General features: G+C 42.3%; 1 protein-coding gene across 6 annotated transcripts in view; it reads right to left on the bottom strand.

The window, feature by feature from the left end:
• The window catches only part of unc5a (unc-5 netrin receptor A), a 260,234-nt gene that overhangs the window by 28,566 nt on the left and 216,255 nt on the right, over positions 1-15,413 (bottom strand). For 3 of the 6 annotated variants that reach the window (XM_075481119.1, XM_075481121.1, XM_075481118.1), the window contains exons 4-7: positions 14,934-15,037; positions 13,575-13,755; positions 8,985-9,152; positions 2,434-2,598 (exon numbers count right to left, since the gene is read on the bottom strand). In XM_075481119.1, the coding sequence (XP_075337234.1) occupies positions 2,434-2,598; positions 8,985-9,152; positions 13,575-13,755; positions 14,934-15,037 (618 nt within the window). The remainder of the gene's footprint in view (positions 1-2,433; positions 2,599-8,984; positions 9,153-13,574; positions 13,756-14,933; positions 15,038-15,413) is intronic. The other 3 variants (XM_075481123.1, XM_075481124.1, XM_075481122.1) reach the window with 1 other exon arrangement.

Raw genomic sequence — 15,413 nt, forward strand, 5'->3', positions numbered from 1 at the left:
TTAGATGCCACCCTCATTGTCTCTGGACGGGAAACAGCAATATGTTTCTGTCTTTGATGTCTAGGGAATGACAGAGCTTTCTCTTCATGTCCATCTGGTCAGCAGTGGACCCTGTGGTGCCTCTTTCTACTCAGTTGCTGGCTTTGGCCCCATGAGCTCTGTGGTTTCTAGTCCTGACAGATTAAACATGCCCTATTAATGACACACAGGGGAATGTCACCATCACATTAGCAGTATTACATAAAAAAATAATCCACATTGGCTAGTCAGCTGCCTGTATCTATATGCGGGTATAACAAAAATGTATGTTCACCCTGAGAATAATCACAGCCTACATATAGACCCAGACCATGTGGTCATTTATCAGGGAAAGTTATGTTTTCATCAGTTGATCAGAGATGCCTCAATTCTCACCTTATTAATAGGTCGGGCAACAAAACAGCACATACCCATGTGACAATAGTGTATTATCCTGGCAGCAAGTGTTGCGCTGGTGTTAATTAGAGATGATCGTCTGAAAAGGTCACCCAGGTGGAGGTGAGCCAGCAGTGGTCTGCAGATGAATCTTTTATGTGTGAACAAGTGCCTGATGGGAAGAACAGCTTTCCTTTCTGAAGCATTTCTATGATGAACTTAACATCCATCACTAGAATCTGATGCCATGAGGATTGAGGATTTGTTTATTTAATCTGAAGAAAGGAAGATGTTGACTCTTTTATCTACAGTGGTACATTTTTTATAAATGAAAGAAAAGCATGTAGACCAACTTTCCCTCCCATCATTCTCCAACAGCCTCTCTTGAGGCACTAATTGGTGCTAAACCTATATACCAGAGGTCCGTTTCATGAAGCAGGTTTAGTGAAAACTCTGAGTTGATTAACCCTGAAATGAGGGAAACCCTGAGTTTTCCGTTTCACAAAGGGAGGTAACTCAACCCCGAGAAAGAGGGGTAACTCTAGCCTGTTTCACAAAGAGAGGTAACTTAACCTCTCGGTCAGTTACCATAGTAACAGACTCTCTGAACCTAACCTGGTCGGGACCAGGTTTTCCTCAAGAAACCTCGAGTTTATCTCCGTCTCCGCCCTCTTTCAGCCACACACGCCATTTGATTTCCTCATTCATTCAGTCAGCAGAGCGAGTTCTTCTACTTCTAGAAGTCCATTAAGCACAGTAGGAGATGACTTTTTTCACGAACATGTCCTTTTGACAACGATCCCGTGGATGAAGGTGCAGCATTATTGCGCAGAGAAATAAATATTCGTCGGAGATGGTTATCAGACCGCGCATAGATTTTTGCATTTACATACAATTATCTCTTTGAGCGGCACCATCAGAATGTGTTGGGACAAAAGAAAAAAAAGACATAAAAGACAAATAAATATTTGTATGAATAGGCTTAAAAAAAAAAATATATAGGCCTATTATATTTTATAAAGACACTTGTCTCTTGGGGGTGGATTCCCTCAGCCACTTCCCTCCCGTTAGAGGTGGCGGTGCTGGGCACCACCCGTTTTACGGGCATCTGCCTTCTTTCTGTTGGCTCAGTAGAAGTCTGTGTTAGTTTAAATAGGCATAAGTATTTAACAGAACATGATATAGATGAGAATACATAGTTTATGTGTGTGAAAACAGCATTATGTTGGGAATAAAATAACTGCACAGTCAAATAGCCACTTAATATTTACTTTACAGTGTAAAACATGATCTAAATGAGGTACCTCCATGCCAAGGTCTCACCTGTTTGAACAATGTTTTTACATTTCATATTAAACTGGTGCCAAGTGCGCTTCTCCCTCGCGGGATTGCACCTAAATGAAATAAATGAATGGGCTTCTATTCAAGCAGTTTCCCTGTAATATTATTGTGATTGCAAAGGACTACATTTAAACTTACACTTTTGCTGCTGCAACAGTGTAGCACTTATTTCTAAAAACTTATTGAAACTCGCCTTATGAGCGCATTATGATGTCCAATTCGAGGTTGGTGAAAAACGTAGCCCCTCCTCTTCCCCGTTGCCATGGTGACTCGTCGAATCGGGGCCCCATTGATGCTGGCTTTTTAAAGTTGTAGTGCACACGCAAAACTCAAGGTGAACCTACTCAGAGTTGATTAAACTCACTCAAATCAGCGTTTCTGGAACCGAAAACTCAGGGTTTTCTATCTCAGAGTAGATCAACTCAGAGGTCAGGAATAGACTCAGAGTTGGTTGAACCTGCTTTGTGAAACGGACCCCTGTTCACCATGTAATGTTTCAGAGGCTTCTTGTTATTGTATATGATGAAAGGTTGTGAGCTTTTTGACTTTTTTTTAAATGTAGTTTCTAGTAGTAGGACCCCTGGCTAAAAACATTTCCAAAACTGCATCTCTTCTATCATTCCACCAGTTGGAACACTGAGTGTAAAGTTTGCAGTATGCGGGTGGTTGTGCACTCACTCTCTGGGCACTGCTCACTGGTACAGTTTAGAGACTGGAGGTCCAGCCCCTGGCAGTCTTTGCCCCCTGTGCCGGGTGAGGGCTGGGTGCACTCCCTGCTCCTCCACATCGAACAGTCTGCGCCGCACGCCGACCACTTGCTCCACTCGCTCCAGCCTCCGTCCACTAGAAACACACACGAAACAAATAAACACATAAGATGCATGTACACACAAAGCAGGAAAAGCTCAAACTGATTCATTTCAACAGACATGCTGAACAGTTTCAACAACAAAAAAGAAAACAGTTTGAACAATTCAAACTACACAAAAGAGTTCAGATGCAGCAGTGATGTGTTTGTTTGTGAAGTTGTGGGGTATTTAGTATGTGAGATGAGAACTGGTAATATGCCCTGTTGCAACTCACTTTTGATCACTTTTTAGGTGCAAGCCTGGTCTCGCTACCTTATAAATACATGCAAATCGACACGCGCATACTTAAATCCAGCAGCTGCCCAGGGAAGCCACAGCATGTAAAACTGCTGAGGGGAGCCGCACTGTCTCTATTCTGCTTTTGTTGTTTACTTTCAACATGGAAATCAGATGCAACCAAGTTAAACCCCATTGGTGTGAAGGTGCTTCACACAGTACTGTGGCTTCATAGTCCCAGCTGTCAGCAAACCATATCTGCACAGGAATACTGGTCTTTCATCTGTCAAACATACTGGCACCAACTAACAAGCACTAAAGTTTTTTTTTAAAAATAAATCAATATTTGTGAGAGAAAACAAAGGAAACAAAGACGCTTTGGTTTTATTAGTTTGTAGAACATCTTACTTTGGCGGCTGTGATGTAGCCTGCAGAGTAACTGGATGCAAGACACAATACAGGTGGTATTACTCTGAGCAGAGAAGAATGTGCATTACAACTGCAGTATAGCTATAACTTTGAACACCCTGTCATCAGCGGAAGCAAAATGAGACAAATGGAAATGGGCTTGTAATAGTTCTGAGCACGCATGGCTGTAAGAAAGATCAGCAGCTTTTCCACACACAGAGAAGGAGGCCGTTTTTGCAAAGCTGGGGGTAATTTGGCATTGCGGCCAGTGGGGGTGGTAGCTGAGAGTGATATTGAGAGTGACACAGCACCAGGCCTGGGGAAGGTTACTGTTGGGCTAATGGGAAAAAGAGCAGTAATGAGCTCTCATGGGGGGAAAACAAAACAAAGTCTTTTTCCCAAATGAAAGGGTGAATGGAACCTGATGAGGATCACCTGCACACACAGACACATCAGCACACACGAAAGGCACTCACACACCTCTATGACAGCAGCGACCCTTCCCCTGACTGACCACAGGGGCAGATAAACTTTAGTGCTCGTTAATCCCAGCAATATAGGGACATAGCCCCCAGAGAGCAGGTCACGAGAATTTGCTAAACCCAACACAAGTGAGGCCGGCTATTATTGCATAATTGTACCAAAAATTGGTTCCATTTGGTTTTCAGGCAAATTCCCATTTGGAAAACCAAGTAAAAGCCACCATGAGCAAATTAGACCAAGTGTGTGAATTAAATTCTGCTCCATAACAAGCCAGTATGTTTGTCCACGAGTGTCCTCAAATGACTTTTGGAGTACGTAAGTGCATTTGTGTGTAAGCACGTGTGTGTGATGGGATGCTGACACAGCTTGGGCCTTTTTGCAAAGAGATTCATTTGGCAGAGAGTGCAGAACCAATCAGATAACTGTCCTTGTTTGGCATTGAGTGGACCCATCCTTTGGCCAGTGGGCTGATTATCCAGGCTGGGAATGAGAATGACTGAATAGCGAATTACATCCTAATGAATATATTATGTCACCCCACAGTTTATCCACACCACAGTGAAATAAAGGGATGAGATCAACATCTGCCTGGATGAGGTGATGAAATCCTACCTCTCTTTTCTACCACAAAGCAAGACTAATGGCCATGCAGATGACATTTTGAAACAAGGAGACTGGCGCAGAAACAGAGTGATACTTATGAGAATGTGAGACAAGCGCTGCGACCAAGAGCGGAGGAAAAACAAAGAAAGATGTATAAACACTCCTTGATTGCCTGTCTTTGAAACATGTCACAAATGTCTGAGAGGGATGCTTTTCACCCAAGTACAGAACACAGAAAGACAGAATAAAAATATCTCTCTCTTAACTCTTTACTAGACAGTAACAAGCATTATGAAACGCAGTTAGGTAAGAAAAATGACCCTTTGCCCGTTTTTTTCAAAATTCGATCATGAAATTGCAACCAAAACTTGTTCTTCTGAGTCGACACAAGAGAGCTATAATCCACAGCCATGGATTTTCTTATCAAATTCCCAGAAAGAAATTGTTACAACTACTGCAAAAAGCACCACAGCTGATTTTCAATCATGCAGCACCACAGGTTTCAGGTCAGGCAGGTCTCTGAGGAGGGACAGTAATACAATAACCCAGTGGCAAGTCCCCATTTGGACATGTTGCCAAGGAGAGAAGCAAAAAGAATCCAACCATTCTTTACAGGTCAGTGGGAGGGCCTGTTTGAGACTTTGCTGTTCAAAATGACAAAGGCTGCTGATGGACACAGTCCGAGATCATCGAGCACCTATAGTTTCCGTGTCCTTGAAGGGAACACAAGGAGGTGGACAAGTACTACTGAGATCAGCAGGATGCTCCTCTGCTCCCACTGTACTGTCAACACACATGCACAATACCCACTCCTAATCCCAGTGTTCAAAGGCTGGTGGGAAAAAAAAAAAAAAAAAAAGTATAAATCCTTTTTCTTTTGTGCATCACACAAATGAGTGATACACCAGATATTACGCACCACACCTTTATCTGTGGCACTTACAAATTCAATACGTATAAAATAATAAGATTTTTCTTGCTGATTGTGTTGCAGGCTATAATCAATAACTACACAAAGCTGAGTTCACTCCCTCGTGGTGCCTGAACCACTGAAATAAACCAAAACTGGGACAGAGTGCAATATGAAGGAGGCTGTCCAAAAAAGGATGCACGCCGTCACCAGATGGCCAACGTTGTTTCACAATGAACCAATGCCCTTTGCCGATACATTTAATTCTTTTGTAGCCTTCATTTATTCCATAGATAAAAAAAAACGCTGCAAAGCAGCCAATGATAATATCCACAAACACATTCTACGAACTACATACTTCCAAAGTAGAATTAGACTTTTCCCTGCAGTGCAGAAATTAGACATATGGGTGCATGTGCACAACACTGCCACGCACGAACACACGCTCACATGCTCACAAGCACACACGCACAAAAGCACCAGCCTCAAGTCTGTATATTTTCCATATAGCTGAATTCTCAAGACTCCTCCGGCATGCCAGAGGGATCAGTACCATATTTAAATTATTCACACAAGTTAGAACTCTCTTCAGGTTGTTTGGTGTTCTGTCTAATTTCAGGGAACAGTTCATTCGTGTGGAGCCAGTGTTATTGTGTCACGTCCAAACTGGAGACTACCATTAGCTACTGGCAAGGTTTTCCGAGTCTTTGCTGGAAATGTTGGCATGATCTGACATTTGCCGTGACTGTTGGCTCTGACCACAAGTCAGTGCAGAGGCAGAGTCAATAAGAGGGTGAGGGATGGACTTCAGATTTAAGCGGGATACTTCAGCCGGAGATACTGGCACGGAGACAAAAGAAAAGAAGAAGGCAGAGAGGGGAAGGAGAAGTGGAGATAAGCTCTTGCGTAGTTTGGTTACTCGCTGTCTCAAGTGTTGATCTGTTCTGCTCTCAGCCTCAGGCTTTAGCCTCAGCCTCCTCCACAGCTCCCTGCGTCTCTCACAGCATGGAGCCCATCTGATCTGCCACACAGGCCTGCGCCAAACTCTCATTAAACACTTCGGAGACTTGGACAAAAATACAGATGAGCCTTACTGGCTTCACACTTTTCCAATGAGAGGTGGGAGCTCACATTTATATACAAGAGTCATCGTGAATAGACGTGGGTAGAGTTACTGATGGTGTCAGTCTCTGAAAGCTCAATGTATGTGTATGAAAATATGCTCCTGTGACTGTACCTTTCTGAAGGAATCCTGCTACTTTTAAAATGTAGTACAGCAAATGACCATCAGCACTTCAAAAAGAAAATATACATAACGACTTGACTGTGCAATGCAGAGACAAATTACACCATTTGCGAATTTAAACTGATTTGTCACCAGTCAACGTTCATTCAGCTAACAGCATTTTTGATCCCTGAAGTCAGAATTCAGCAGAATTCAGATGTTTAATGTGTGTAAGATGAAACGGATTGCAATCCCAGTATTAGTATGAGCAGCTAGAAAAAGATACTTCAGTTTTCTGTTAACCAACTTGAAGCCCTAATGCTGAAAGTTAAATGCCCCAGAGAGCCAGTGATCAACATGAAATCTTACGTTTAGATAATTAATGAAGTCTTGATACAAGACCAGCATTAAAGCATGTAATTTTTAGAGCTGAGCTCAAAAACAAAGGCAGTGTAGAGGAAAAACGTCTCTCAAGGCCGACATAAAAAAAAATAAAGAACATTACTTCTGAATCCAAATGTCAGCCGTGTCTGAATGAATAACATGATGTCTATCTGCAGCATTACAGCTCCCCATGCTATTGCTTCTTTCTCAAGTCTCTTTGTGAGTTGAACTATCTAGGTCTACACATACAGTGATGACTAAAGTTGTTATGCAGTAAGCAGTGATACTCTCCGCTTGGCTGGTCCCTTGCCCCTTGCTGATTGTGACTATGAGAGTGTCTATTCATGCTTTCAGGCTGGTGATTCATCTATTTGTAAATTGTGAAGTTGATGAATTGAAATGAGGATTCATATGTATATGAGAGATGCCATTGCTAGGTTGTGAGTGATACTGGGAGACAAAAATGACGGGAACAGCCAGGACTTCAAAGGCATGTCTGTGGGTACACGAGAGCTTCGGTGCCACTTGTGATTGAAAGCAGCAGCTCATCATCTCCAGGCTCTGGTGTAGTGGACTTTGGCCTTGGGGGGAATCCTCTGCAGGTGCAGACATCTGGGGCTGTCTGTGCCACTGATGCTACCAGACAGGTAACAAGTGAGAAAAGAAGGCAGAGGCTGTTCCGTTGCCAAACAACAGGACTGACAGGGGTAAGTGGGGTCACATTGCTCTACCATCTCTCATCAACAGAAAAAAATTGAGTTCTTTCTCCTCCAAAGTCTCTGTAAAATGTGTTCGCAGGGAACAATGCAATTTTTGCCACAGCACCCTTATGGCTGGAATTACACACTTTCTCGTCGTGGAGTAAGAGAAAGAAAGAGGAAGGAGGGGTTTGGTCTAACAATAGCAGCTTGGATGGACATTAATCTCTTTAAGCTTATGGAGGTCAGTATCCTGCTTTTTGTGGAGGAATGTCAAGCATCCCTGGGTACTCCTCTAATTTCAGTTCCAGTACCAGTGGCCCCCGCTCCAATAATTCCAACTCCATCCAAATCCTTACATTGCATCATGCATTTGAGTTTCTTTTGTCTTCCTCCTGCTGTATTCCAATGGGCCATGTTACTTACACTCATGCTTGACATCGAGTGATGTCTTTACATGGGAGATGAGAAACACAACACCCTGATTCACCAAGGAAGATAACCTTTGTTTTAGGCAGGGAGAAGCTGCCACTGCCAGAGGTGTTGTATTTCCTTCTCTGCATTTTACTGAGCGTGGGAGATTTCTCCTGCGGTCAGCATGGCTGCAGCATCCCGACTGTCTGTCCTCACGCAGATCTGCTCGCAGGCAAACAGCCAGCTCTCTACTTTTCTCTCATTGTTCCTGGTGTCTTTCTCTTTGGCTTTGTTCTTCCTTACACTGTATCCGATTTCATCCGTCTCTTTCCCTGCTTCCATCTTCCACCTTTGTCGTCCTATCCTCCTCTTTCCCTCACCATCTCCCCCTGTCAGGGGGCTAATGTGGGACTGTAAATGAGGCAGCTTGACTTCCATCTAAGGCTCTCAGGGATCAATATGTGTTGCTCACTATCAGCCAGGACACTCTCTGCCTCTTTGACGCTTTCACAAGGGAGACCAGGCCAGCAAATGAAGTGCCCTGAACTCCTATCACGTAAACATGGCATGTAAGCCATCATAACTCAGCTTTTTATTGCTTAAATTTAATATGCAGCTTGAACAGCAAATAATAACACATGTACTAGCTGGTTGGACACAATACCATGGCTGGGACCACATCTGTTCAAGCAAAAATGTCCCTGAAATAAAACTTGGGTCTGTGCACAGTGCAGATGAACAAGAGGTATGTGAACAAAGTGTTATAATAAGCCAGTTTTAGGATGAGGTCTTAATGTGAAGACTTTTTAGGTTCTGACACTGCGTGTAAGCAACCTAACTGCAGAAAGCAACAAAAGCCTGGCAGATAAAAAAAAAAAAAAAAAAAAAGACTTGAAGGTGCTTGTGCTAAAGGGCAGCCAAAATAAAGATGATTTAATGACTTCAAGATGCAAAAAAATGCAAAAAGGAAGCCACAGGAAGCCAAGCGCCACAGGACAAACAGGGTTGCCTGGAGTTACCTGGACAGGTGGCCACACAGGCACTTTTCTGGACGTTCTGCCCTTCACAGGATGTGCCTCCATTCAGTGGCGTGGGATTGGTGCAGCTCCGGCTCCTCTTCTGCCAGCCACGCCCACACACAGCGCTGCAGGACGACCAAGTGGTCCACGTGGACCAGCCACCATTGACTGTTAGAACGGCGTTGGGGAGGGCAGGATGGAGGGGTGAGGTAGGGGGGAAGGTTGGAGGGAGGGATGGATAAATGAAGGGACAGAGCAGCCAGGATTACCCGACATGCAGAAAGGAAAAGACGTGCGCTGCGCGAGGAAAATCGTGACTGTCTTTACACTTCTTGGTTCTTCACTGCAAGGTGAGCACATAGAAGAGCAGGAGCACAGGGGGCTGCTTCCTGTGTAAGAGCTGGAATTACAGGCAAATCCTGAGGAAACTAAACGGCTTCAACAGAGAGTAGAAAACAATCTAACAGCTTGCCATCTTTCACTTGATTTCTGAGGACAAAACAGTTGCTGCAAAGTAACTTGAAGACATTTTAAACATCCCTTCAAAATTTGCCAAGGTTATGCAAAGATATTATACACAACACTCATTATAAAGTCTGAAAATAATCACCGTAAAGCCGTGCCCTTTAAAGTCATTGCTCATAGTCATACATGCATAAAAAAACAACACCTGCTTCCTGGAAATGCCAACACACTTCTGAAAAATAACTTCACTGTAACATTATTTTTAACAGAAAATCAAATCGTCCTTCACACATCCACCACTGATTTCACACCACTACAAGTTGCTCTTTAAACTCAAGATTCCTTGAATGGTAGAGAGCCCGTTTCTATAATTCATTCCTATTTTATATTTGAAACCGAAAGTTTAGGCAGATCAAAAACTGTGGGTGCTGAATTTCTATCATTGCAGCCACTTACTGAACCAGTGCTCATGTTCTAAACCCTAACCGTCAATTGGCATATAATTGATGCTATACAGTGTCTCTCATCGTGGCAGGGGATTACATCAAATCATGCAGGTTCAGTCCCTGTATCTACTGTGCTTACGCAGTACAAAGATTTCTGATTTATTGACCTGAACAGCACAGTCGTTCCCTCGCTGTACATACTCCCTTCCTAATTTCTCCCTCTAACTCTCTCCTGTGCTTGTCGTGGCTGAATCATTTCCTTGCCCTCTCCATGCGATTGATTGCCCGCAACAGCGAGGTAAATTGCCAGGCAACTCGGCCCCTGATTACCTCTTAGCACAGAGTAGAGTCACACCAGCCATGCCTTGTTAAAATGCATCTCTGGCCTCCTGTTGAACTCCCTTTGAAAAGTAGCGGTTATTATGACTCGCTACAGCTAGGTAGATTAATTGTTTCAGAGAAACTGTTGTTTTTCAGAACAATTCACCCTCTACTACGATTTAACCCCAAAAATACACACGTGTCATCATACCAAGCACATATCTAGAAGGGGAGTGGTTGCTTATGGTTGCTTACATTTTATTGGGTCTACAAATGAAAATGATTGCCTGATAATACGATTCAATAAATTATCTCCAGAGAATTTAACAAAACATTTCTTTTAATAAAAAACTAATCAACTATAATCAACACAAGGCTTAATTTGGCTTTTTTATTTTTATTTTCATGCTGGCGGCTTGGAGGAATGCACGATAATGAGTGTTTTTACACGGCATGCTCCAAATTAATACATTTCAATCATTCATAGTCAAAATGTACTCCTTAATTGTCAATTATATTCAAAGCAACACTGGTCTTTTTTAAACATTTGGACCAACTCAGAGTTTGTACAGTTTGTAAAACTAAAAGAGGAAAACGGCTATAAAAAAAGGAAATTGAAGCATTTTGCAACGATCGAAAACACAATCAGTTTCTATGACACGATACAAAAATAAATCTGCACACAACCACGTTTCCAAAAAAGTTGGAAATTAAACCTCAATTTCGAGGACTTGAAAGTCATTTAAATCTTGTTTAATTGAAATTGTGTAAAGACAACATGTATGAGGTTACAATACAATACTGTATCTTTTTCCAAAAGTTAGGACTTGTTTAACAGCGTCGAGTTAAATTATTCTCTTAACCTCACGGGTTTAAATGGTTTTTAAATAAAGTTAATAAAGGAAACTTTCTAGTTTTCTTCTCATTTCGTCTTAAATTTTTTTAAATTCTTTTATACATTTTCACTAAACACAAAGGCTCTAACGCAACACAACAGTATGATCAAGCTTTCTGAATGCCAGCTCATCCTAATGCTCAAAATCGTTTTTAAGCTCTTGTTGGCTGAAAAGGTGAAATCTTCACTGTAATAAATGCTCAATTGGTGCAAGATGACTATGAAAACTGGCCAACTAATACCACATTTCAATAAAATCATTTTCACGTCAGGACATTACTGGTCCCTGCACCTTTTTCAAAGTAGATTCTCCCCTGCATACACGTGGATTTGACCAGCAAAAAGCAACTTTATATCTGTTATCCAGACAAAAATATAGAATCTTTTTCTTAGCATGACTTAATATTACATTTTTCAAATGATTATTATAGGAATTATTATGAATATTATAGGCATATATAGCTAAATATTCCTTAGTGCACAGAACATTACTACCGTGCATGTAGTTTTTTCGTTACAAGCTCCTGTGACCCCTCTCCCAACTGAACACTTGTGGGCCGTATATAAGTCTGCATAGAAATCTTGCTCTTGAGGTTGATGGCATTTTTACCAGCCTCTGACAAATGAGCTGCTGTAGCCGACTGTGCTGAATAGATGGGAGTTAGACGACACTAAACACCCGTTATTGACCAACTTGCACCAGTCCTTCCACTGCCTTGCTTGGACGGCAAGCTCGCAGATGAGGCCGCAGACTTTATGTTGAGTAAGGCAGCTCTCAACAAACGGCCTTTGTTCATAACTATACCACTTATAGTGTAGATTCCAAAATACTTTGAAACTCTGCTTCTCAGACAATTCGGTGTTGGGAGTTTTCTCTAATGACAGCTTTTCACGCTATTCTTTTTTGCCTATGTTCTGAAGCACTTGGAGGCTGTAGTTTTTTTTATTTGATTTGGGTATTTATGTTTAAACTTTTCCCACATTCAAATGGATGTTTGACCTTCGTAGAAAAATCTGAAAACTCACAGCCCACTGCCAAATTTTGTTTGTTTATTCCTATTTGCGGTGTTCGTGACGTTCTTCGACTGCAATCTTTAGGCAGAGCCTGTGACATCTGCCAATGACACAGGTGCAGGACTAATAACATAGCCATCAGTTGAAATCGCTCACATCTTCTTTTTGTTTAGACAGTTTTCCTAGACACACATTCACACTCCACTTTCACTTAAAATCCACCGAAGCTGCCCTTTCAAAGGGAGTTGTGTAAAGGTGGGGAAGTGTTTACTTGTGTTTCAGAATGTAACCGCTGGGAAACAATTGCTGAAAATGCTTTGATTCTTTCATTTCTTGCTCTCTTCTACGACTGACTGCCGTGAACCTCTCACTTCCTCATCCTCACAGCTTGTAGTAAAGTTCTAGATACAGTGTTTAAAAACAGTAACCGCTCAGTATAGCTTTAATATAAGAGGTATAATCTCAGTTTTAACAAAAAAAACACACCATTAGTTTATCATTAGCTTTTCTGTTGTTTTTTTTTACACAATGTTTGTATTTGAAATACGTTCTAAATCAGTAATGATCATTAAACAGGGAATACCCTCTGGAACCTTAAAATGTGACAATAGATACTCAGAGCGTGAAGCAACATATTTGTGGGATTTAGTGTATTTTGTCAACTAATAAGTCAAAGGCTTTTCTGCTTTCACAGCATATCATGGTATCTTTTTCCGGCAAACAGCAAAGAAAAACAGATGTGTCAGACATTGTGCCAAAATCTACATTTCTCATTCATAAAGTGGTCTCCATGAGTCATAACTTCCATGTCCTATTTGCATGCAACTGAGAATTAAGATGGGCTATAATGCATGGATGCTTTCATTGTGCCAGAGCTTATGGGAGTCTCTGTGATAGAAAATATGTGGTTTCTCTGCATTTCAACAAAGGTCAGTCTGCTTATCAAGTCAAGTGATTATTTACAGTGTGCTGTTAATTCAATTTCTCCTCTCTTACTGGATCCACAACAGAGGAGGAGGAGGATGGCAACCATGACATCAGAAATTGCCAGCTTTTTCACAGAGGATGCCAGTAGCATTTTAAGTTGGGCTAATTAATGTGCTAACACAACTATAAATCAGCGTTTGGGGAAATACGGAGCTGATGTGTGCAAGTTGTCATCATATGCAACTAATGTGTTACACCGTATGTAGTTATTCTGTATTTAAAAAAACAAGACTGTGAGAAGTGAACCTAATAGTACAAGCAACTAACAGAAGATATGCACCAAGATATATTTCATACTTCATACAAGAGAGCATGACGAGGTTAATATGGAAACAAGATATAACAGAAGCAATAAAATCATTTCCCCGATCTTTTCTTAGGTTTGTATATTTTGGAGATAAATCGAGCTGCGACCTGTTATGAAGCCTTTCACGTTGGCTAAAAGAAGTTCTGATCACCTACCATAGACTAGGACCGTGGCAGAGGTGCTTTTGCGGCGAGCGACGATGTTTTTGGCCACACACGTGTAGTTCCCCGTGTCCGCGAGGCGGGCTTTTTTGATGACAAGATTATGGTCAGCTGTGATGAAAAAATTGGGGTCACTCGCTGGGTCGACCACATCCTCGTTTCTCTGCCACTCCACCTGAAAATGAATATATACCGGTCGTCAAAATTGGCTGTGACTCAACAGAAATCTGCTCGGAAGCGGCCAGAGAGGATGTGGACGAGACACATCTACATGTATGAAAAAAAAGCAGTGAAGTACTTCTTTTGTGATGCAATCAGAAAAAAAATAAAAATATGGGACCGGCACGGTTCAGAGAGTTTTTTCACTTATATAGTTTATTCACTGGAATATTTATCACTTTTTTTACTTTGTGGAGATAGCAGCTTGTATCTTGCTGTTGGTGGTCTGTGAGCAAAGCCCTTAATGCTCTGTGTAGTTTCTGCATTCACTTGCAGAAGACAAAACTGATGTTATTCTTTTCCCTGTGTATTTTCAGATTGGCTTGCTTGTTTTTTTTGGTCTCACTTGACCTCGTGCTGTTTCGAGAGAAGCAACAGTACGGCAGCATTGTTGTTGGTATTACTGCCAGTTGTGATACCGCATGTAATTGGGCTTTCTTCCTCTTGTGTGCTATTTTTATTTTCTCCCATGGCGACTTCTGCTCTGATGTTCATTTCTGTTGAACCGCAGTTGGCACCTTCCGTCCAATTTCTCTGCAAACTGTCCCTACACTGTTGAGCTGTGATTGGCTTGTCTGCTGTCTCTAGTCTCTGGGCTGAGTGGCTGGCCTGAGCTCCTGTTGTGTTGTTATTAGAGCAGTTAGTGCCTATCTGGGACCAGGAGGATGCAGCACATGAGGTGAAACAGCTGGCACCACTCTGGTCCTCTAAACACAGACACACCAGTGAGAGATGAGCAGAGACTTCGGCAAAACAAGAGTGTATATGGGAGACACAGTGCATGGACAGACAGCAGAAACACATAGAGTGAGATAAGGACAGACTGAGGCAAATAGAACCATTAATTATGGATAGGGCTTTAGAGATGCCAAACGGGGAGAGAAGCCTCCGAGCCTATCCTGAATGATACGACAAGATGATGTGATATATGGCTTCTCAGAGATGTAAGAGAGATAATAAATCAATAATGGGGAATAATTAGAGGTGTAATGGGTTGCCTGTTCCCTGGTGGAATGTGGAGAGATGCCATTGAGCTGAGCCTGAGCCACTTTTTGCTCCTCAACCCCTTGGTGAGGAAAGGGTAAAGGGATGCGAGATGTGAGCCTATAAATATCTTCTGTATCTGTGTCTCACCTCGGCTTGTGGCACTCCCTCGGGAGGATGGCAGCGCAGTAACACTTCCTGGTCCAATGCCACTTCTTTACCCTGCGGCTCCTCCTCAAAGTTCTTTCGCAGGTCTTGCGGAAATAAAGATGGAGCGAGACATAACCAATTAGGACATTTGTAAGAGGTAGAGACATTTGAAAGAAATCCCTCTGTTTGGAAAGCATGGCCTGGCAATGTTTCTAAATTCCACTCATGAAATGTCCACCCATGGCCTTACTGAGAACGTTGCACTCTAGTTGGCCCCTAAGCCACAGTGGGATCGGTAGCACCAACCATGTTGCTTATTACAGACAGCCTGGCTGGTTCAGGGATGTTTGTCTGCTGCCAGAGGGACCAGCATCGAGCAAAAGCAATTGCATTACCCCTCACTCCCACCCACTCTCCTCGCTGGCATCCGCCAGCCTCCAGCCTCCATCTGTATGACGGTTTGGAGCAGCCACACGAAAA

The sequence above is a fragment of the Odontesthes bonariensis genome, chromosome 13 (assembly GCF_027942865.1).
Source record: "Odontesthes bonariensis isolate fOdoBon6 chromosome 13, fOdoBon6.hap1, whole genome shotgun sequence".
Classification (NCBI taxonomy): domain Eukaryota; kingdom Metazoa; phylum Chordata; class Actinopteri; order Atheriniformes; family Atherinopsidae; genus Odontesthes; species Odontesthes bonariensis.